Source organism: Pogona vitticeps, chromosome 1, assembly GCF_051106095.1.
Source record: "Pogona vitticeps strain Pit_001003342236 chromosome 1, PviZW2.1, whole genome shotgun sequence".
In the NCBI taxonomy this organism is placed as follows: Eukaryota; Metazoa; Chordata; class Lepidosauria; order Squamata; family Agamidae; genus Pogona; species Pogona vitticeps.
In genome coordinates, this window is record NC_135783.1 from 260317913 (window position 1) to 260341086 (window position 23174).

The window sequence follows — 23174 nt, forward strand, 5'->3', positions numbered from 1 at the left end:
GAGGGAAAGCAGGGATGAAAGCAACCCTGCAGCGCTTTGATCCCTTTCACCCTCCTCTTGCTAAACCCTGTGGCTTAGCAAGAATGGGGAAAGCAGGGATCAAAGCGATCCCACAGCAGCTGAGGGATCCCTTTGATCTCTCTTTGATACCTTCCCTCCTCTTCTTATGCCATGCAGGCATAGGAAAAGGAAGAAAGGGGAACCAAGCCATTTCCCAGCCCCTGGGATGGGGTTCCCTTTGTGCAGGCTTTAACAAGCCGCCTGAAGGGAAAAACCCCTCTCTGCTTATGCCCTTGAGGAACAGCTGATCCACAGGGGCATAAGCAGATAGGGAAGGAAGGGACTAATATAAAAGGGTTATATTTGTTGCTTCATATTCGTTGGGGTCTCTGGATCCCAAGAATATGAAGCAACAAATATCCAATGAATTAGGAATATTTAACGAATATCCTGATTTGTTTTTATATTCGTCCCCATGTCCAGGTTATTGGGATAACCATGGCATATTCCTCATCACCAGGTTATTGAGATAAACATGGCATATTCATCATCACACTAACTTCCACTTGTGAACTTCAGAGAGGTTTCTGGCTACCTAAGGCTAGAATTTGTTAGGCTACACAGAGATTTTATCTTAAACAGCAAGGCAGTTCTGATCTAACAAGATTAGACTCTGATCTCATATTCTTATATTTGATCTTGCATTCTTACATTTATCTTAAATAAAGAGCAATGTTTCTTTAATGCCTGAAGATGGAGATTCTGTTATATTGGCTATTATCAGTCCAGCCTCTGAAAATAAAGACTAAATTGAAAAGACATAATTAAATTCTAATGGCACCATGAGAATTGTTAGCGTTTGTTTTTTAAGATGATTTTTTTCAGACAATGCAACCACATCCTGCAGCTCATTTCATATAATTGAACCACATCCTGCATCTCTTTTCAATTTATTGTGTATAATGTTTTACCAGTACAAACAAAAAATGAGTGCACTGCTACTGATGCAGACCACAGATACTGCTGTCTCTTCAAATCTCTGCCTCAGCAATCTCACCTGACCCCAAAGTGACCTCCGACAATTTAAAATAATACCACTCAAGACACTTGGGCTGTGGACCTTTAAAGATGACTATAGATGAGTTGCAAATGTGTATTAGTCTCCTCAAGATATTCAGGATCAAGCACAACAACAGAATCAAAGTGTACACCATCTGTTTTTAACCTTTGAACACCTTGTAGTGTATGATTAGCTAAAATGGAATTTATTTAACTGGAACAGCCCAAGTTCCCATTAGTATAATTAGTGCTTAGCAAACATGCATTTTCCAGCGTGTGACTTCTCCAGCTGATTAATCTCACCCTTAAAAGCAAGCAAATTGTAACTGTGAGGCAGTATCTATGTGAATTTACAATTACCATTTCTGTTTCCACAGGTACAAAGCAGTAATTGATGCTTGCTCTCTTCAGCCTGATATTGACATACTTCCTCATGGAAACCAGACTCAGATAGGAGAGAGGGTGAGTGACCACATGCAAGATGTTTTTTAAAAAATTAAGAACATAAATGTGTCAGGTGCTCTTAAAATTCTAACTATTATTTCAGAATACCAATTTGAAAAGCAAATACAATTTCAGATCATTAGTTTGAAAGCATTACACTTTGCAAACATTCTTGCAGTTTTAGCTAATGAAACATTTATTTCATGTTGTACTCTTTCCACCTGATAACACTGTATTGTATTATGCTGAGGGTATATTTTTACTCCATAAAACAAGAAAATTTTAAAAATAATTTACAATGAATTTGATAATGAAGTTTTAAAGGACTTCAGTATCCTTTCTTAGCCATGAATCTAACAGCCTTGGCCATGCCATAAACATGGAGAATCAGATTTTCAGCTGTAAAATGGGAATGCACAATTACTTCAGGTATTTTTGTAAGGGATAATAATATGATTGTTAAAACACATTAAAAGTGAGATATTAATAATTAATAGAGTAAGCATTCATTTTGTGTCTTTTTTGGTGGTAAAAGCAAAGAAAAGGCAAAGTGTGCTGCTTATATACTGCCCCATAGTGCTTCAAGCACTCTCTGGGCGGTTTACAAGTTAATTATGCAGGCTACACATTGCACACACACCCAGCTGGGTACTCATTTTACCAACCTCGGAAGGATAGAAGGCTGAGTCAACCTTGAGCCGGCTAACTGGGATCAGTTTTGACTGCAGTACAGCGGTTTAACCACTGGTAAAGGTAAAGGTTCCCCTTGACAATTTGTCCAGATGTGTCCGACTGTAGGGAGCGGTGTTCATCTCCATTTCCAACCCATAGAACTAGCATTTTAGTCCGAAGACAATCTTCCGTGGTTACATGGCCAGCGCGACTAGACACGGAACACCATTACCTTCCCACCGTGGTGGTACCTATTTATCTACTTGCATTTTGCATGCTTTCAAACAGCTAGGTTTGCGGAAGCTGGGACAAGCGACGGAGGCTTACTCCATTTTGTGGATTCGATCTTATGACTGCTGGTCTTCTGACCTTGCAGCACAGAGGCTTCTGCAGTTTAAACCGTGGCACTACCACATCTTTGTGGTAAGTACGTACTAATAAAAGTACGTACTTAGTATTTAGCATTGGAATCCTTAGGAATAAGAATTAAGATTCTATCTTGTTTCACAGTTTTTTGTTAATTCTGTCTTTTTCTTGTCCACAGTACACATTGTGTCTGGTGCACTCCAAATGGCTTTTCAAAGCAGTGCTCAAGTAGTGAAGCCTCAGAATATTGCAAAAACCACATCTTGTTCATGGAATAGAAGTTGCAAAAGCAGCTCCAACTATTTAAGAGTTGCTTCTTGTGTGTTTGTTGCACAACTGGTATGCAACCAACACCTTTCCCAATAGCTGCAACCACTTCTGAACTTTCATTACACATATGGTAATCTGAACAAGATATTGTCCATAGTTTTAAAAACTGTTTTCCCTCTATTATTCCAGGGCATTAATCTGTCTGGAGGTCAGCGTCAGCGGATCAGTGTGGCAAGAGCTCTTTACCAGCAGACAAATGTTGTGTTCCTGGTAAGTTAGGCTGCCTTGGGTACAAAAACTATTTGAAGCCGTCTGCCAAGGGCCACTTGGGGAAAAGCCTCCACTTCTGTGCACAGCTATAAGACTGGCAAATATCATTCTCCCTTCCACAATAGGCTTCTCCAGCAAATGTTAGGAAAAGCACCAGTGCAAATCCTCCTATCATCCAAGGTGAAAAAAGGACCACAGTGCATGTTCCCCTGTTCCTCTTACCATCATGCAGAATACTCATGAAGAGGTAGAGAAGGAGAAGGATGGGGGTGATTGTGGCAGTGGAAGCAGCAGAAACATCTTTCTTCTGTCCACTTCTATAGCGTGGCTGCTTCACGGCCATCTATATAAATAACGCCTGGCCCTAATAAGGTCTAGGCAATAGGAAATTATTTTGGTGGCACACCCATCCTCCAATGATGTCCAAGTTCCAAGGATGCTTGGTGTTATGCATTTTTCACACAGTTGGCTGAGAATTGGTTGTGGTAAGGAAGGGTATGAGCTTCATTGGTTACTGCCATAGGGCTCAATCACACGTGCTAAAAGAATCGCAGTTATACCATTTTAGCTGTTATGTGGATTGTTTCAAACTTTTTCATTCACATCATGCATGATCACATCGGTTCATTTGCCCTGGCAATTGGTTTCATTCCTCCTCGCTGGGAGGGTGGTTTTAAATTGTACTGATAATTTATCACTTCATTCCTTATTGTTTCAACATGTGTGAATGTTGCTGTCAATTTATTTCCTTTGTGAAGGAGTTGGGTTTTTTGGGCGCTGTGGCCACTTCATGGCTACTATGCTTCTACCCTTTTTTAAAAGAACTTTTAAAGGGATATCAATAAATTAGTAGTAGCAGCCACCACCGCCACAACAAAACCAATATTAATACATTGCTCAGAATGAGACAGCCTCTCCCGCCCTTGCAGGCGAAAGAGGGCTTGATATGAGAAAGGGACATTTCTTACTTTGAATTGTAAAGAAAGGTGCATAGTAATAATGTATGCTCTCTCTCTTTTTTTTTAAACCATGCTCTTCACAGTATTTGTAAGTCTTTTAAAATTGGCTTCCTCCTCCCAACACTGTGCAAAGGAGAAAAAGAAAAATGAAAGCCAAGTACTGAGAAGGGAGAAATACACAGGGGGGTAAGGAAAGTAAAAGAGAAAGAGAAAAGGGGTCCCCAACCTTGGTCCTCCAGATGTTCTTGGACTTCAATTCCCAGAAATCCTGGCTGGCAGAAGTGGTGGTGAAGGATTCTGGGAGCTGTAGTCCAAGAACATCTGGAGGCCGAAGGTTGGGGACCCCTTTTCTCTTTCTCCTTTACTTTTCTTACATGTGAATGTATTGATATAAGAGAGGGATGAAAAGAATCAGTACAACTGGGTTTTTTTTCTTATGTGTGATTGAGCCCTTATATTTCTATTTATGTATTTTTTTTCTTTTTGTATTTATATCTTCTCTCTTCTCTTTCTCTCTCTTCTGAGTCTAAAGGGAGCCTAAGTTGATAAACATGACAGCTGAGGGAGGGAGGGAAGTGCTAGCTGTTAGCTAATAATGGATGAGGTTGGGAACAAGGTTATATCTGTGATAACGGAGAGAGGGAGATATGGCTTTGGAAGGAGGGCAGGCCATTACAAGACAGCATGCTCTAGACCAGCGGTGGCAAACCTTTTTGGGCCCAACTGCCCAAACTGAAAAGAAACCCAGCAGGCCATGGACCGTGGCAGTGGCAGTGGCAGAACCGGAAGTGGTGGTGGAAGGGGGAATCCCAGGCACGAAGGTGCCTTGAGGCCCCACTCTGGATCCACAGCCAGCACCAGCTGCTCCAGATCCTGGCCCGCCACCTGCCGAAGCACCAGCACTGAGGCTGCAGCTGCCTCCTGAGGTTTGGCTGCAGGGGGGGAGTATCAATCCGGCAACTTACAGCTCACGTGCCCACAGAAAGGGCTCTACGTGCCAGCTGTGGCGCACGTGCCATAGGTTCGCCATTTCTGCTCTAGATATTCAATGTCTGTTCCATGCTCTAGTCCTCCCCACCAACAGAATCAAAGTAACTTTATCTGGCAGTCATGTGATCTGTTGATGTCACTGCTAAATGCCAAGTCGATTGAAAATAACTGTGAGCTAATTCGTTGTCTTATAGCAGACAAAAAGGCTAACCTGGTTTATATAACCAAAATCTGAGTGAGTGTCGAAGGTGGGATTGCCCTTTCCAAGATACGCCCTCTAGGATATTCAAGCCAGCATCATAGCTGATCAGAGGAGAGGGCAGGGTGTGTTGCCATAGTCTATAGGAAATCTATTAAGGTCAGCAGGATCTCTGCCCATTTGTGCACAGGTCTGGAATGTCTTCACCTGAGGTTGGATAAGCAGGACAGAGTGGGAATTGCATTGGTGTACCACTACCCCATGACCCCCAACGCTTTCCTTATCAGAGCTGATAGACTTTGTCTCAGGTATGTTGGGATCCTCTAGACTTTTACTTCTGGGGGACTTGAATATCTATGAGGAGAGGCATGTTTCCAGAGCAGCCTTCCACCCCATGAAGTAACCACTTCATTTTGGTCAATAGCTGGGTCTGCCCTAGCTATGGTGGCCTTTCCTTTCCTTTTTTTCCCCCTTTTTCTTTACTGAAGATACCCATCTGATGTCTACTTCAATCACCTATGGACTTGAAATGGAAATTTCAATTAACTGTGAACTGATCTTGAGGATAGTGGATAGTAGAACAAGTAGGCTCGACAACATTCAGTTAATCAATTTTGTGCTTGCACAGTCCTCCAATGTAGCTTAAGCTAGAGATACCACTGGAATCTCTATCTCTCCCTCTTCATGATAAATATTTGGTTTTTTTCTGATTTCTTTGTTATTGCTAGAATGCTGTTTTGTTTTAAATGGTTTTTCATATTGAATTTACTGTGCTGAAGTCAAGTCCTGACGTGGGGAGGCTCTTCTTTTTCTGGAAAGGCAAACATTTTCTACTGTTTGGCCCTGCCTTCTGCTGGAATAGATGCTAGTTTTGGCTATTATTTCTTCTTCACCAGAACATTTAAGTTCACCATTCCATTTTCCATTAACTACTATAAATCATAGAAAGGAATAATCTAATTTTTTTTCTTTTGCTTAGGATGATCCATTTTCTGCACTGGATATCCATTTAAGTGACCACCTCATGCAAGAAGGAATCTTGAATATGCTAAGAGAGGAAAAGAGGACTGTTGTTCTGGTTACCCACAAACTACAATATCTCCCCCATGCTGACTGGGTAATAAAAGTTTTTGTTGTTGTTGTTGTTGTTGTTGTTGTTGTTTTAATGAATAAACCAGAACTTGTAAAGGGACAATTCAGCCAGACCTAAGTACTTTTAAATTCCATTATTTTCAGTGGAAGAGATACGAGCATAGGTTGTATCACTGAAATTAATAGGATTTTTATATGTTCAATATTTGGATATTTAATCCTCATTCTGCCTTCATCTCTACAACCCTGTGGTTAGTGACAGAGGGTGTACATAGAGACACTTTCACTTTCCTATTTAAGCTCAAATCAAATGGGAAAATAAACATTCCCTACTGGCAAACATCAATATGTTATGTTTAAATGACCAAGGTTTCTCTGTATTACAAATGGAGGTGGGACTTGGAGAAGGAGCGGGCTTTTGCTCCATATTCTATTTTTTGTATATACATATTTATTAACCACATGTTAAGACATAGCCCTCGCAAGGTGTCTCAAATAGTAATAAAGCTAGAGAATTTAGTTTAATGACTAGATTACAGACTACTAGATTAATGTAAAGATATTTAAAATGCCCTAGTTTAAAAAATAGATGTGCACAGTTACTGTTGAACTTGAAGCAAGTAACATGTGGAAGGAAAAAGCAGTCCACCAAAAATACATTTTTAGAACTTACTTTTAAATTTGCTTCACAAGCCTCAGGGGGACAGTTTTGGGGCCTCAGAGGTTATGGGGAGAAGAGGAGGGGAACAAAATGTTCCATTATATAAACAGAACTCTGTCCACACAACAGTGGTTGCCCCCAAAGAAATTAAAGTATTTAGATAATTTGTTTATTTCAGTATAACCTATTTACCTGATGTGTTAGGATTTTTACCATTGATGTTTGTATGAATATTTGTGCAGTCTGTTGAAATGTAGTGGTGTTATTCAGCACCTCAGAACAGTGCTAGCCAAAAAGCCCTTCTGCTATTCCGAAATTGTAAGAACAAGAGTGTATGCTGCAACGTTTATAGTTCATAGTACACAGTAGGATGTGTGACGACATGGAAGTCAGTACTCATGTTCAACTGAGCACAGTTGTACTTCCAATTCAGGGCATCCTTGCAAACATGAGGAGGTCACTGGAAGAAGGGCTGAGGTGGCTGCATTATTGTCTCCCCTGTGCTTCTCATTCGGTGACACCTAAAAAGAGCTCAAGACATTTATACGAACACTCTTTTGACTTGTTGCATCAATCAGATATTAATTCCTGCTTTTATGTATTGTTTCTCTCTTTCTTAATGGTGCTACCTGAAGTATATTGCTTCCCCCAAATAATATGGCAGCACTGCTTCTGCCTCAGAATGAAAGCTAGATTGTTTTTTTCACCATTACATTGTATAGGTGAATTTAATTTGATCTATACCAAGATTCTTCATCCTATGTATCAAAATGTCATCATCCTAACTCCATTTATAAGTTAAATTTTGTTTAAATTTGTGCAAGTCAATTAAAAAGAACTCTTTAATTATGTACAATGTGCAGAGAAAACAGATGTTTGACCATTTGCGACTTAAACTGTTCCAGATTATTGCAATGAAGGATGGCACCATTCAAAGAGAAGGTACACTCAAAGACATTCAGAAATCTGAACCTGAGCTCTTTGAACACTGGAAAACACTCATGAATCGACAGGATCAAGAGCTGGAGAAGGTATGTATGCTTTCATTTTAGAACATCTTAATATTATTATTTATTGTGTATTATTCCTTGAGTGAAACATGTATGGTTTAAAATCCTCAATATTGAATGGGGTTGAAATGAAATAATCTTCATTCTACTTCACTCGAGGGAAGAAAAGGGAATATGGAGTATTCTCCTACGCAGTATAATAGTGACAACAAATTCAATCGTACAGAAGACTGGCTATCAAAAGGTGGAACCTGAGGTGCTAAAACTACAATCCCAAACTCTAATGCAGGTTTAGGAGTATGTAAAGGTTCCCATTTGCTGACTTCTAGAGAAGAATACTAACAGTGGGGGAAAGAAAGTCTGTCCGCCCTGGTGGCTGCATTCTGCCTGGGGAAACCTACAGGCAGAAATCAAGTCTCAGCAGTTTGCCCACAAAGCATATGTGGGCAAACCATGGCCTGTGGGCACTTAGATCCCTTGCCTCATCACACCACTTTTTTCTGACCTTTAATAGGTGTAAGGGAAAATCTTGCTATTCCCACCTTGCCCCTGAGGTTTTTTTTTGGCTGTGGAAAATTTTGTAAGCATGGATGTGACTTTTTTAAAATGCCTGCTCTTAACCTAAAAGAGTTTGTGGGGTGGGGATGGAGGAATGACATAGATTGCTTCAAATATACTCAATACATTGCCCTGCATACTACGTGGGGTGGGGTGGGTCTAATATTGGACCTCTTGCCTGTGTTTGTATGGAACAGGGCACATACCATGGAGTGGTTGAAAATCCTACTCTGCTGGAAGGAAAAGAGAGAAAAGGTGATGCCCTGTTTCTATCCTCGCCTGTACAAACTATGGTCCATAATTCCTCTTTTTCCTAAGCCCACTTAATCAATTAGTTATTATTGTGAGGGATCTTTTCTGCATGTATTATATAACTTGACACTAAAATGTAGGGCAGGCATAACCCTAATTAAGCTATTAGCAATGCTTTGTTGGAGAGAGCTATAAAGTAATTCATTGTTCTTTCCCAGTACATTATCAGATATAAATTACTGATACTGCAGTAGCCTATAAAGAAGAGCACAAATGGCCATGGACTTTCACAAGTTGTCCAGCCTTGTTTAAACACAGTTAACACAACATATATGCAGCTGCTTCAAAGCCACCTTTTCAAATTACTGTGCTGACCCTAGGTGTCAATTCTAGTTAATGACAAGGTCAACATTATGTCTGCAACAGTGTCTTCTGACAGATGGAATAGCTGTCCTAAGAGCCCTTTGATGCATGTTTACATAAGCACTTAATAATTAATGATAATTAAATGCAAAATCAATTTCACCTTATAATTATTTGGGGAGAGGTCTTTTTGTTTTTGTTTTTTGAAAAGGAGAATTATAATTATACCCAGTCTCACTTCATTATTTTCCTTTTTAGGAGATACTAAATGAAAGCAAAACTGTATTAGACAGAAAAAACCTACAGAGGACGATGTATTCCCGAGAAGCTCTTTCTCAAGATGATGAAGAGGATGAAGGTGAACTAATATTTTAAAAAAGGACATTCTGGTTAATTTTTCTATTCTTTACAAATTTTCACAACATGAACATGTAGCTGTTCTTAGGTGCTAGAATGTAGTATTATAGTCATGGAACAAGTTGGGCTGGGTTTAACTAATACTTATTGACTTTGTCAGAAACATTTCTGTTTACTGGTTACATTGCACAATCTATTATAGTTTTTCTTGTAAAGAGCTTGGAATGGAGTATCTGACATTTTGATCATGTAGTTTAGCATGATTTATATGCCACTCTAGAGGTGGAACTATACTACAGGCCTCATGTCTATTCTGAGGGGGAAATGCATAGTAGTGTGCATAGTTCTTGTCTGAAGCTATTTTGACTTACAACCGTGTTTCAGTATGAAAATCCATATATTTTTTAGGAGCATAATTCAAACGTTATTACATGTCCTGCAACTACTTTGCAATAGCTCCTTTTCATCTTTTGTTCTGTGCCTGTTCAATGGCCTTAAACTTATCTCCAGCTCTGCTAATATATAAAATGGCATGTTTCTTTTCATTTCTATGCTCTGTCTCACAAACTGACCCAAAAACAAAGCAAAGTGTTCTGCTTATATACCTCCCCATAGTGTTTAAAGCACTCTCTGGGTGGTTTACGAGTTAATTATGCAGGCTACCCATTGCCCAACCCCCACAAGCTGGGTACTCATTTAACCAACCTCAGACAATACATATTTGCTGCATTCTGATCCCTTGTTTAGGCACCTTACACCTTTAGGATTGTTCACACTTACAACAATCTTTCTGGCTACTACTGGCCAACAAAATCAACTCCACGCTGAAAGTTGATAGCGACTATAGCCATTGGTAGTCATGAAAATTTTCCCACAAAAGTCCAATGACATTTAAAGTTTGGGACATGACTTATAGAGCAGTTGAGCCATCAAGTAAGAACAACAAATTGATTTTTAAAAAAAATATATTAGCATAGTGGATGGGTAGTAGGGAGAAGTGCATGTCTTGCGCATTTTTCAGAAGTAGAGAATATTTCTCTGTTCTTACTCTGCTAATGGATCTGCTGATAATGAGATTTACCGGTAGCTCCACCCCACCCCCTTCTCAGCAGGTGATTGGTTCCATGATCTATCATGAATGTCTGAAACCACAGGTATAAGGGAACCATACATAAAATGTTCAAAAGAGTGGCACAAAGGACACCAGTGGGCACCCTTGTATGTTGTATATAGGGCTAAGGCAAACTGTGGATAAGTGAAACCATGGACAACAATCACACAAATTTGGGGTTCCTACTGTATTGTTGTTGGTTATCGAATTGGCACATAAGAAGTCAGAATGAGGGAAACAGTTACTCAGAGGCTGGATCCTACTTTTCTTTTGTTTTGTATGCACTTGGCTTCATATTCATGTACAATTGCACAATATCTTAACATTTATTTTGATCTTGAGTGGTGTTTACATCTGACCAAAAATATATAGACTGAGCTAATTAGGCTGCCATTGGCAAGAAATGTTTGTTCTGTATAATACCAGTATCACTGCATAAAGACAGAGGTGGAACAATTGAGTACTTTTATAAAATGTTTGTATGATTTTACAGTCCAACAGCTTTTTTCCTATCAATTTACAGATGAAATTCTAGAATGTGGAGATGATGATGATGACAATCTGTCTTCTGTCCTTCATCAAAGAGCAAAGATACCATGGAAAGCATGTGGGAAGTACCTCAGCTCAGCAGGATTCCTTCTCTTGCCTTTGCTGGTCCTCTCACAATTCCTAAAACATTCTGTTATGGTCTCCATTGACTATTGGCTAGCCCAGTGGACATCTGACGCAATATCTCCAAGGAAGGAAACAAATTGCACTTTTTGTGAGGTAAATTGTTTCTTAGCCTCCTTTTTCTTTCTTTTTAAGGGACCATTTTTCTGAACACAAATCTCCTGCTGCCAAGTGAGATAGGCTTAATTTTCTTCTAGGATCCATTGATGTTTTTACTATTTCAAATTACCTTTATGCTCTAGAATTTGCCAGGGTGAAGTATTTGCATGATTCCTAGTCACCAGGTGACACTGAACCCATTCTCTGTCAACTCAGAGAGGTATATCCCAAAATCGTTATCTGGTTATTTCTTGGGCTCTCAGAAATTCTAGCTGTAATAGTGCTTCAAAAGAAAAGACTTAACCTGACTCAAAGAATATGAATGCAAATAACTTACTGACTGAAATCCTGTTGCTTAGTATAAGCCAAATCATAACTTTTCATCCATTCCTCCCTGGTAAACAAAGCATCTCCAGTGCAATTCTCAGGGCATGCTCATACACTTCTTGAGATTTGCAACAGGGGTAGTTTGTTTATAAGGGAGAAACAGACAAAAGGTTATTTGGCTAATGCTAAGCAACAGGAATTTAGTCACTGTTTTAAGGAGGGATTGATTATTCCCTCCTTACACAGGTAAGATGTGTTGTTGGCATTATTCAATTAAATTCCTATTTGAAGTATTCTGGACAATTTGTGCACGTAAATAAACAATCTATTTTTAAAAATTTTAGTTAAATTCTGTTTGAGACCACTCTGGTGAGTACATGCATTTAACTAAAACATTTGACTACTTTAACAATACACTGGTTGAAACATATGCAAGCTTTAGTTATTAACAAGATTAGATCTTACTAAATCCTAAATTTAAATGCTGAATGCTTTGTTTCTTCAAGCATCAAGAGAAAGTGACATTTGTACTATAACTGTGTATATAGGTAAATAAGAAAATATCCTATGGTCATTAATCCTGTAGTTTTCAGTCTAGGTTATTGTGTATTTTTGTTTCTGAATCCTTTTCTTTTTTTAACATTTCTTTTTTAGGAACCCATATTTAATCATTCACCCTATTCAAGGATATTCAGCATTCTCTGCTGCCTTGGGATTATATTATGTCTTGTAACATCGATAGCAGTAGAATGGACTGGTTTAAAGGTTGCCAAGAAACTGCATTGCCTTCTGCTGAATAAAATTATTTTGGCCCCCATGAGGTACTCTGCCATATGAAATGAGAAGAAATATATTATATGTAATTATCAGAGAGCTTTCATATGCAGTTCTATTCTAAATGATTAGTTATCACTTAGTTCCTTGTTTTCTTTAGCTTTTCAATGCAACACGTCTAAAGGATCTGGAGCGTACAATTGTTTTATGTTTGCTTTTTTTCTGGTTCCAAGGTGACCAACAGACAGGCCTTTGTCATGACACAGATTTGGTTATTTGTGGTTGAACAGGAAGGGAACAGGAACTTCTTCAGGGCCAAATGATTGTGGAAATGGGTGTTAGGGGAATCTGGGGGAATGGAATCTGGTCAAAACCCAACTGGTTAGTTAAAAGTGTAGTCCAGGTGAGGAAAATAAACATTTTTGTATTAGCCAGTGGCAAAAAGATGCACCAGTTGCCACCATCCCCACCAGGACTCACATCCTGTGAAGCCCTGCTTACAGTCAGTTAATACAGGTGGAGAGTTTTTCTCATACCCTGAAGTGCTGCTATGATTTGTGTAAAATGCCAGCCTATGGTGATCCCACCCCCCAAGGGTCTGCATTGCTTCTGCCAGGACACATGCCAACAAGAAGGCTCCTGAATTGTGAGTCCGGCTTTCGTATCCCTGTCTTTCTCAAAACAGCAGAATAGACCTGCATGTATGTGCCTACCTCTCCCCACTTTCCCTTCTCCATGCTTCTGGTTTATTGGTCTGCTGATGTTATACAAGCACAGTTGCAACCAAAAAGATGTACAGTATTTTTACTGAATTTGTATGTGAATTGTGGTGCCAGCTGGCAGTGAATGGAAACAGATGCCTAGGCTTTAAAGTCTCAATTTGTCTCCCTGCTTGGAGATCCAAGGAAGTGTACCACACAATATTGGTCTGTGTCCTGAGAGGTGGAAACACCACTCAAAACAGTCTGGCACTGTAGCTCCCACTCAGGAGGATTCTGACCCCATCTCAATCCCACAACACTTAACTGGCTTCAAAGTGGTTACAAACATATTACCCTTCTGTCACAGAATCACAAAATTATAAAGCTGAAAGGAACCCAGCCATTGACTCCTCTAGCCCTCTACTCCCAAAGGCTATAAATTCAACAGATAAACCCATGAATGACTGCAATCTAATAACGTGACAACTAGAATAGGCCCCTTGAATCAAGGGAATTCACAGAAGAATTGACTCACCAAATCCCCACTGACTCAATGCCCTCCTCTAGTTGTAACATACTACTTCATTTAAGCCACTGTGTTATGCCTTATAAATGGTTGATTTGATTATGGCATAAAAAGTGGATTTCCATTTAGTAAATAATGCTATCATTTCTACATTCTTACTGTAGTTCTATAAAAGAGATTAAACTGTATGCACTTTACAAAGACCTAACACATGTTAAATGAGTATATGATATGTTCCTTATACATCTCAATAAAGGAGATGCTGAGTGAAGTATAATTTGCTACAGTTAACGAACTAGAACAAAAATAAAAGACATACATATTTAAAGATCTGTATGTATAAGACTTACAGATCAATAATTCATAGAGTCACCATACCTTGGAAGCAAATTGATGGCAAATAATAACAATAGTAGGAGACTAGATTTTTTAATACCTTCCAATGTCACAAACTCTTTGCCTTTTGAAAGACAATGTGTTGGGAAGAAAAGGAAGAAATTATTCTGAATTTGTTTTTACCTTGAAGTGATTGTTTGAAACATAATTTGCTATAATTTATTGAAAATTCAGTATCATATGTTTATACCATTCATTTATTATCTGTGCTATTAATTTAATCTTCAAATATTTTGCTTCCTTTCTGTTGTTCTTTCCGTCTCTGAATAGGAAGCATTTTGCTGATTTAATTTTATTATTCACTTTCTGTAAGGAATTAAGATAAATCTGGAGGTGACTTAAAGTTGATAAAATTATGTCTTCTAGAACAGCACAACCAGAAATTTTACAAATATTAAAAGTGAAGCAAAATTTCTCATCCCCTCTGGCACTAAACGGTGCATTATGTACTTCACAGTAGGGGAATGATTGAAAAAGGAATTTTAGAAGAGTTAGCAGTGTTAGTCACTGCTAGCATGTCAAGCAAAAACAAAACAAAAATAAAGAAGACAAAAATGTTGTGGCACCTTAAAGACTGACTATATTTTAATGTGAGCTTGTGAACAGAGCTTTTGTCTTCTTGTCCAGGAAGGCTCACATTAGAATATAGAAGTTAGTCTTTATGGTGTCACAACATTTTTTTAGTCTTCTTTATTTATTTTTGTTCTGCCTGACATGAAAAGGGAATAAATCAATTCTAAAATATTTTCAGTATCAAATTTGGTGGTATTTATTGCCTATTACAGATTTTTTGAAACAACACCACTAGGAAGCATCTTGAACAGATTTTCAGCGGACTGCAACACTATTGACCAGGTACATTTTGAATACAATCACTGAAGTTTTTATTTTGTTTTATTTTTGAAAGTAAGGGAGGGATAATTTTCAATGCAAAAAATAATCTGAATGCAAACCACATTCAAATTATATTTTGGCAAAATCAGTAATGCGTACCTGAAACATTGTGAAACTATTTTCAGTTATTCATAGTAATGCTCTCAGAATATCTACATGGCTGGATTCTCATTAGTTGACTTTTAGAAGAGGGTTGGATAACTTAGGTTTTGAAGGGTTGAATGTGTTGGAGGCTTGGAGGAAGAGACAGATACACACTTCACAAAAAGCACCAGTCCTGTTAGACTCCAAGAGTCATCATGGCAGTTGCATGGGGCCTGGAGGTGTAGGAAAATGTAGGGGTTTTTTTTAACTGTACCATATAGGCATCTGCAGAGCTCTGTGGGGACCATGTGTGGAAAAATACTCATGAGCTACATGTGACCCCATGAAATGTATTTTGCTCAGCCTTGCACTAGAATAATAAAAAAAAATCCATTCTTAGTCACGTTGTAATCTGTCTGAACTCTTCAAAGGCATTAGAAGTTATGCTCACTGTTCAACCTATCCTCAATCCTATTTGAATAGAATTTTGCCATTAATTAAGCCAAAATTAAGCCAATGTTGTCTTAGACCTGCATGAAGCAATTGTTAAACATTGCATTTGGTGGACTGACATACAGATTAGACTCTACTTAAGCAAGGAAACAAAAGATACAAAGTTCTACCAGATTTCAACACATTTCATTGAAAATGACCCATTCAAAACTATATGTGAGTTCACTGTGAAAGAGGGAAAAGGAAAATGAATTATTAATTTTATTTTAGCTTTGATTTATCTGTATTACAGCTAATACATCTCATTTGTTTTATGCAATGTGTTTACTTGCTTAGCACATCCCTGCCACCCTGGAGTGTCTGAGCCGTTCCACCCTGCTCTGTTTATCAGCTCTTGCTGTAATTTCCTATGTAACACCTGTGTTTCTAGTGGCTCTAGTCCCTCTTGCTGTTATATGCTATTTCATCCAGAAATACTTTAGAGTAGCATCAAGGTAAGTACTTCACAAATATATTGCAGTTTTGGTCTGTTTGCATGTAGATTTGCATGCATGCATATATAACAAACTGAGCAGCTCAGTGAGTTAGGCATCTAGGTTGGACGTTTGATTCCCTACAGTGCCTCCTAGGAAAACAGCCTGTTTAGCCTTGGGCAAGCTGCACAGAGCACTCCCAGAAGATGGCAATGATAAACTACTTCTGTATATTCTGTACCTAGAAAACCCTGGAACAGGTTGCCATGATTCAGAATCAATTTGATGGCATGTTGTTGTTGTTGTTGCTATTATATGTACAATAATGTACAAACACAAATAAAAATGCTGGCACAATTAACCTAGCTATAAACTAATGAATGTCCTCTTCCTTTTCCTGCGAGTACATTATTTTTTACTGTTGTATCATTTTATTTCTTTAAAGATTAACAGTAAACTTCAAATCAAAAGATACAGTTTCAAGATAAATACAGGTTAAAAATACAATTAAAGACATATCAATAAAAATAAATGAGCATGCATGTATCTATTTTATTGACTTTGATTTATCATCTCCAAAAATACTGTACAACATTTTAAAATTTCAGATATATCGAGGGGAAGTGCTATTCCATGTGCTTTTTTCTAAACAGCTTTTCCTTCATCACCCAAGTTTTTTTTTTCCACCCAGGGATCTGCAGCAGTTGGATGACAGTACTCAGCTTCCATTACTTTCTCACTTCTCAGAGACTGTGGAAGGTCTAACAACTATACGGGCATTCAGGTATCTGAAGTTGCTAGTTATGTTCTAAATCAGAGGTGGATATCTTTAACAGATGTGTCAGCTGTGTTGTGGGAGTTGATTGGGAATGGCCATCAGATTTTCAGTCACTAAAAATTATTTTCTGATTAATTTCTCTCTCTCTCTATTTTGTACATACAAAGTCCCAAGATCGATTTATTCTTCAGTCAAAACTATCAGGTAGATGGTGTGACGGCTGCGATGACGTCACCTGCCTATCAATGTTATGCTGGAGCTCATCTGCCTATAACAGGGCAGGAGGTGGGACTCCAGGAGGTGGAGCTATGTATATAAGGGGGGGAGTGAATGATGTGAGACAGTTTTTGGAGAGTTAGAGTTAGAGTGAGAGTTGAGTTAGGGCATGAAGTACTGTGTTAGTTAAGGTCTGAGTGACAGTGTGTTTGAGGGGATACTTTATTTATGTATTGATTATAGTGATTAACTTAGTTACTTCTTACAATAAACAATCATTTTCCTTTTTAAAATCCATACCTTTGTCTGAGGAGTCAGATGTATGTGTGTGGTTGGTGGCAGCGAGTGTTGAGAAAGAGAGTGTGAAGTGGCGTCCCCTCTGTGACGTATGAGGAGGCGGTCACAATATAAATTGGTGCCAGTGTGTGGGATACGAGGTGTCCAGTTGTCCAGTTGGCCAGTAAAGCCTTGGCTAGAGTGACCAGAGCAAAAGGACTTCAGTTAGTGTCACCTGGAGTGGAAAGTGTGGGTAACTCTTTAGGATTTGACTCATGGGGAGCAAATCTAGTGGAGAGGCACTTAAGCTTCAGAGTGGAAAACTGATTTATGAGCTCTGTAGGGTCAATTTTGTGAGGGAGATTAGCCCAAAAGCAGAGGCTGTGGCAACTTGGTCAGAGGGTCCTGAGTTAGGTGAACTCTGAGAGGACAGACCAAGCGCAGCTAAGCTGAGGGATCTCCATTTTGAATAGCTCTTGTGAGAGGGCAGAGCTGTGGTGAATATAAAAGCAGCCAAAGGCAGCAATATAAAATAAAGTACAGTGGTGCCTCGCTTAACGAGTGCCTCGCTGAGCGATGAAATCGCTTAACGAGGCACTCTGGGCCATCGCTGGAGCATTCGCTCAGCGATGGCCCCATGGGGTTTTTTCGCTTTGCGAAGATCGCTAAGCGATTCGCTTAGCGATCTTCGCATAACGAAGCCGGGGAGAACAGCTGATCGGCGGTTCCAAAATGGCCGCCGGAAGGTCCGCGCTGCATTTTCGCACCCTGCCCTCGCTTAACGAGGGCGCGAAAATGGCGGCGCTATGAAGAAACATCGCTGAACGGTGAGTTTTCAAGCCATAGGAACGCATTGAACGAAGTTCAATGCGTTTCTATGGCTTTTTTTATTCCGTTTAGCGATGTTTCGCTATAGCGAAGGTTAATCCGGAACGGATTAACCTCGCTATGCGAGGCACCACTGTATCCTGAAATTGGCAAGAGGCCAGGGAAAGGGGAAAAGAAGACACTAGAGAAGCTTGGTTACAGTTTCTAGTGTTAGATCAGTTGGAGCACACTGCTAATATATATATATCAGACCTTAACACAGGAAAGGGAAAAAAGTATTTTAAACAGAGGCTTGGAAATAGTGAGGAGCCTTCTGTGCAAGAAACATGCCTTTGGCACGCAGTAAAATGGCTGAAAGTGAGCCAAAGTCTCCAGAGATGACTGAAGGAGCTGGAGAGGTGTTTTATGAAGAAGGGGACAGGTTTACCTCAGAGCAGGAGGAAGGAATTAATGGGGAACAGTTATCAGAACTGAGGAAAATTCAATTAGCCCAGGAACATGAATATAGAATGAGACAATTGGAAAGGGAGGCCAGAGAAAGAGCTGAAGTCAGACAGGCAGAGGCAGATGCCAGAAAAAGAGGAATGGCCATGAGGATAAAAGAGATGGAACTGAAACACAAAATTAGAATGGCACAATTAGAATTAACATTCCTAAATAAGAAAAATAACAATTTATCAGTTGAAGAAATTTCAGAAAGAGAAAAGTATGAGGCTCAGGCCAGACAAAGTGAGCAAGATCTTGAAAAATATAATCAGCAAAAAGACATTAAATTAAAAGAAATCAGAGATAAGACTGAAGAAAAAGTAAAAGAGATAAAAGCTAGGGCTGAGGAAGAAATTTTACAGATCAGGGCTGAGTTTGAGGCTAAGCAAAAGGAACTAGATTTGAAAATAAAAGCGGAAAAATTGCAGCTAAAAAAGAAACAAATGAAATTATCAGCCCAAAATAAAAGTGACAATAATGATTCAAATCCTGAGAGAAACATATCTAAATCCGCTGAATGTATAAAAGTAGAACAAAACTCAAGTTATTCTGAGGGAAAGAATATGAGGGAAACATGGGAAGACTACCCCAAGTATTCCAAAGGGCTAGTTCAGAGCCAGCAGAAAGTGGGCGGCCATTTTGTTGAAAAGCCTTCAGGACAGAGCCAGGCCAAGAGCCAGGTTTTGGAGGGAAAAGAAAAATCAGAAAGATTTGCTGGCAAAAGCTTATGGGGAGAGAAAATTTGCTTCGCTTGCCAGGGGAGGGGACACATTGCTTCCCAGTGTTTTAATACAAAACAAAAAAAAAAGAAATTTCTCCTCAGAAAGTGAATTTAAAAGAGACCAAGTCTGTATATTGCATACAGAACAGTCAGATGACTCCCTCTAGAGGTAGCTCTGTAGCCATAGAAACGAAAGCAGAGGCAGCTAAGCTCTCTAAAATTGATACATTTAGAGGGAAGATCTCAAGTTATGATGAAAATATTCCCATTACTGCTGCATCAGTTCTTATAGGCACTGATCTCTCAAAACATGTCAAGAGTGCCTTTGTGATTACACAATCACTACCAGAACAAAATGAGGCAGCAGGAAAGATTACTGATTCTCAAGAGGAAGTTAGAAATCTACCCCAAGCTGAGGCAATTTCTCTGGAAATACCTCAGGAAAATATTTTTGTCCATGAGCAGCTAACAGATCCTATTTTAAAAGGCTGTTTTGGAAAAGTGGCTGGCAAAGGATTATCCCTTAAACAAGGGTTGCTATACAGAGAAAAACAGTTAAATATTGTAAAAGGGGAACTTGAGATTAGAAGCCAGTTAATGGTACCAGATAAATATGATTCAATAATTTTGGAAAAGGGACATTCAGTCTTAGTTAATGCACATTTGGGTATAATTGAAACCCACCAGAGAATAACCCAGAAATTTTATTGGCCTAAAATAGAAAAACAGGTTAGAAATTTCTGTCAGGAAGTTGATATGTGCCAGAAACAGTGTTATAGCAGTGACCAGACTGAGGTTAAGATGTGCCCTTTACTAGAAATCTCTACACCTGTTAAAAGTATTGAAGCAGACCTTATAAAAACATCAGTTACTTCCAAACTTATGAAGAGATTGTGGCAGATTTGTGGAGTAAAACAATTAGAGAATTCTCCCTATCATCCGGAAAGTGATGGGTTGGCTGAGAGATTCAATGTGACCCTCATGAGGATGATCATAGCCTATGTAGCTGAGAACCATAAGAACTGGGATCAAAACAGTTACTTTTATATGCCTACAGATCAGTCCCACAAGAGAGTACTGGTTTCAGCCCTTTTGAGCTATTATTTGAGAGACATGTGAGGGGTCCGCTTGATCTAATTAAGCAAAATTGGGATCAGATTGTTAAAGAAGACCCCCAAAATATGATCACATGTGCAGACTCTGTGGTAATCAACCTCGAAAGAAATCTAGATTTGGCTGGGGAGAATCTAAAACCACAAAAAGTCAAACAGAAACTGTGGTATGACAAAGGGGCTAGGGAACTTCAGTTTATTCCTAGAGATGAGGTCTTTCTGGTGAGGCCCATCAAGGGGAACGAGTTACAACTGAACTGGAACAGTCCATATGGAGTTGTTCATGAAATGAGTAACCTCGATGACATTCTTGAGGGAGTTGAACAACTAGACAAAAGGGTTGTTCATGTGAATGCCCTTAAGCCTTCTTATAGTGAAGAGAAAATTGTGTGGTTTGCAATGAAAGCAGCTGGGAAAGAGGAACCTGAGTTGCCCTTCTGGGAAGGGAGGGGGCAACAAGAGTGCCACACGCAGGAGGTGCAGATCAGCCCTTCTCTATCCAGTGAACAGCAAAGCGATCTTAGAACTTTAGTTACTAAGTATCAAGAAGTGTTCTCCAGCAAACCTGATGTAGCCAAAGGAGTGTTACAACGAAATGATCCAGGGCTGATGAAAAAAAGGACCAGTGACCTTGTTCCATGGCCCTATGACTGCAAGGTGGCTTTTGGAAAGCTAAAAGAAGCATTTACCAACCACCCTGTGTTGCATGCTCCAAACTTAAATAAAGAATTCATTGTCCACATCGATACTTCGAAGGCCGGGGTAGGAGCCGTGCTGTAGCAATGTGATGACTACAGAGACCAGCATCCTGTGTCCTACCTGATCCAGAAACTTCTAAAGGGAGAAAAGCACGTGTCAACCATCGGAAAAGAGTGTTGGGCCATCGTTTACGTGATCCAGAGAGTGAGGGCCTACATCTGGAAGAGACATTTCATTTGGTGCATGGACTACTCACCTTTTATATGGCTAAAGACTATGAAAGCCCAGAACTGTGAACTAGTGAGGTGGGCTCGCATTTTGCAGGACTATGACTCAGAGGGTAAGGTTGTCAATTGGACAATGAACTGTGTTGCTGACGCCTTATCCAGAAGACCAGAAGACAGCGGATGAATTGATATGGACTCTTGCAGTATATCTGAACGTTTACTGTTATGATTTGTATTACAATGTTGAGTATATTGTTCAATGCCGTGTTATATGTTCATTTATTATTTCAAGTAAGCATAAGTATTAATGGTAGGTATGTGTATGCATGAAAATGTGGTAAGTTTATGATAGTTATTGAAATGTTGTGTTTGATGATATATTTGACCTGCAGTTGTTTTGTGATGAAAAGCACTATAGCTTTTCACCCCAAAACAACTTATTAAGGGGGGAGGTATGTGACGGCTGTGATGATGTCACCTGCCTATCAATGTTATGCTGGAGCTCATCTGCCTATAACAGGGCAGGAGGTGGGACTCCAGGAGGTGGAGCTATGTATATAAGGGGGGGAGTGAATGATGTGAGGCAGTTTTTGGAGAGTTAGAGTTAGAGTGAGAGTTGAGTTAGGGCATGAAGTACTGTGTTAGTTAAGGTCTGAGTGATAGTGTGTTTGAGGGGATACTTTATTTATGTATTGATTATAGTGATTAACTTAGTTACTTGTTACAATAAACAATCAGGCGGTCACAGATGGTGACAGAAAAGATGTTTGACTCAGACTGTGCCAGTTAGTAGTACAGTATAGGTGTACAAGGAAGCCCCCCCCCAAAAAAACCCACCTGAGAGCATTTGTTTGTTTTAAAAGAATCTGTTTTGAAACATGAAACTGGAATAATATAACTGCTAACTGGAGATGGGGATATTCGTATTGTATTCATATACGAATACCCCCCCACAGGTGGAGATAACGAGGGTCCGGCCTCCTGGGGCCAGACCGACCACTCAGCCTTCTGTTGCTGCCGTGGGCTCTGCACTCCCTTCCTATCACTTCAGAGCTGGCAGTGGATTAGCCAATCCTGGCAGTAGGCAGGATGACGAGCCTCTCCGCCAGGTCGAAGAGTGGCTAATCCTTTTCTTCCACCCATTGAATGTTGGGAAAATTGATGGGGGAAATTTTCATTCAATAATATCAACCAGTCACAATCCCCAGGAGAGTGAAGCTGTAAAGGGTATTATATTTGTTGGAACCCATTAGGAGTGTTCTTTCTTTGTTTCACTTTCAGTTCTTTGTGGGTGGGTGAGCTTCTGGCACCTTCCATCTTGTCTTGCCTGTTTAATGAAAGGAGTGGTACACAAAAGAACCCAAAACAGAATCAAAAGGAAACTTTTTGCTGTCCACAACCTTACTGATACGCAACTGAGGTACCATAGATTTCAGACGTTGCATACTAAATATGGATAACTGTGAATGAAATGATCTTTCTGCGTAGAGCAATCTACCTATGGTACAAACTAATAACTTTTATCTGGCAACTAAACCACTGTAAACATAAGCAACATGCTTCATACCAAATTGTTAAAGACCAACTTCTTAGAGTCCATCTATTCTGAGCATTTTTCTTTGCACCTATGATACAGTTACTGCCTCCAAGTGATCAGACAATGCAAAGCCAAAACTAGTGTCAACAAAGTTAAAACAGGACCAAATAAAACATGTCTTCTGGGGATTTTTACACCACTGCTGCCTGATGGTGTGTTTTTGTTCAGATTGGTTCCAATGCACTATCTGCACGTGTAGAAC

At 39.4% G+C, this 23174-nt stretch overlaps 1 protein-coding gene across 4 annotated transcripts in view; it reads left to right on the forward strand.

Moving 5' to 3' along the window:
• The window catches only part of ABCC8 (ATP binding cassette subfamily C member 8), a 95769-nt gene that overhangs the window by 57855 nt on the left and 14740 nt on the right, over nucleotides 1-23174 (forward strand). For all 4 annotated transcript variants that reach the window (XM_072985704.2, XM_020802952.3, XM_078383873.1 and 1 more), the window contains 10 exons: nucleotides 1437-1521; nucleotides 3001-3081; nucleotides 6209-6346; nucleotides 7888-8013; nucleotides 9424-9523; nucleotides 11157-11401; nucleotides 12386-12552; nucleotides 14914-14983; nucleotides 15896-16053; nucleotides 16724-16816. In XM_072985704.2, coding sequence (XP_072841805.2) covers nucleotides 1437-1521; nucleotides 3001-3081; nucleotides 6209-6346; nucleotides 7888-8013; nucleotides 9424-9523; nucleotides 11157-11401; nucleotides 12386-12552; nucleotides 14914-14983; nucleotides 15896-16053; nucleotides 16724-16816 — 1263 coding nt within the window. The remainder of the gene's footprint in view (nucleotides 1-1436; nucleotides 1522-3000; nucleotides 3082-6208; nucleotides 6347-7887; nucleotides 8014-9423; nucleotides 9524-11156; nucleotides 11402-12385; nucleotides 12553-14913; nucleotides 14984-15895; nucleotides 16054-16723; nucleotides 16817-23174) is intronic.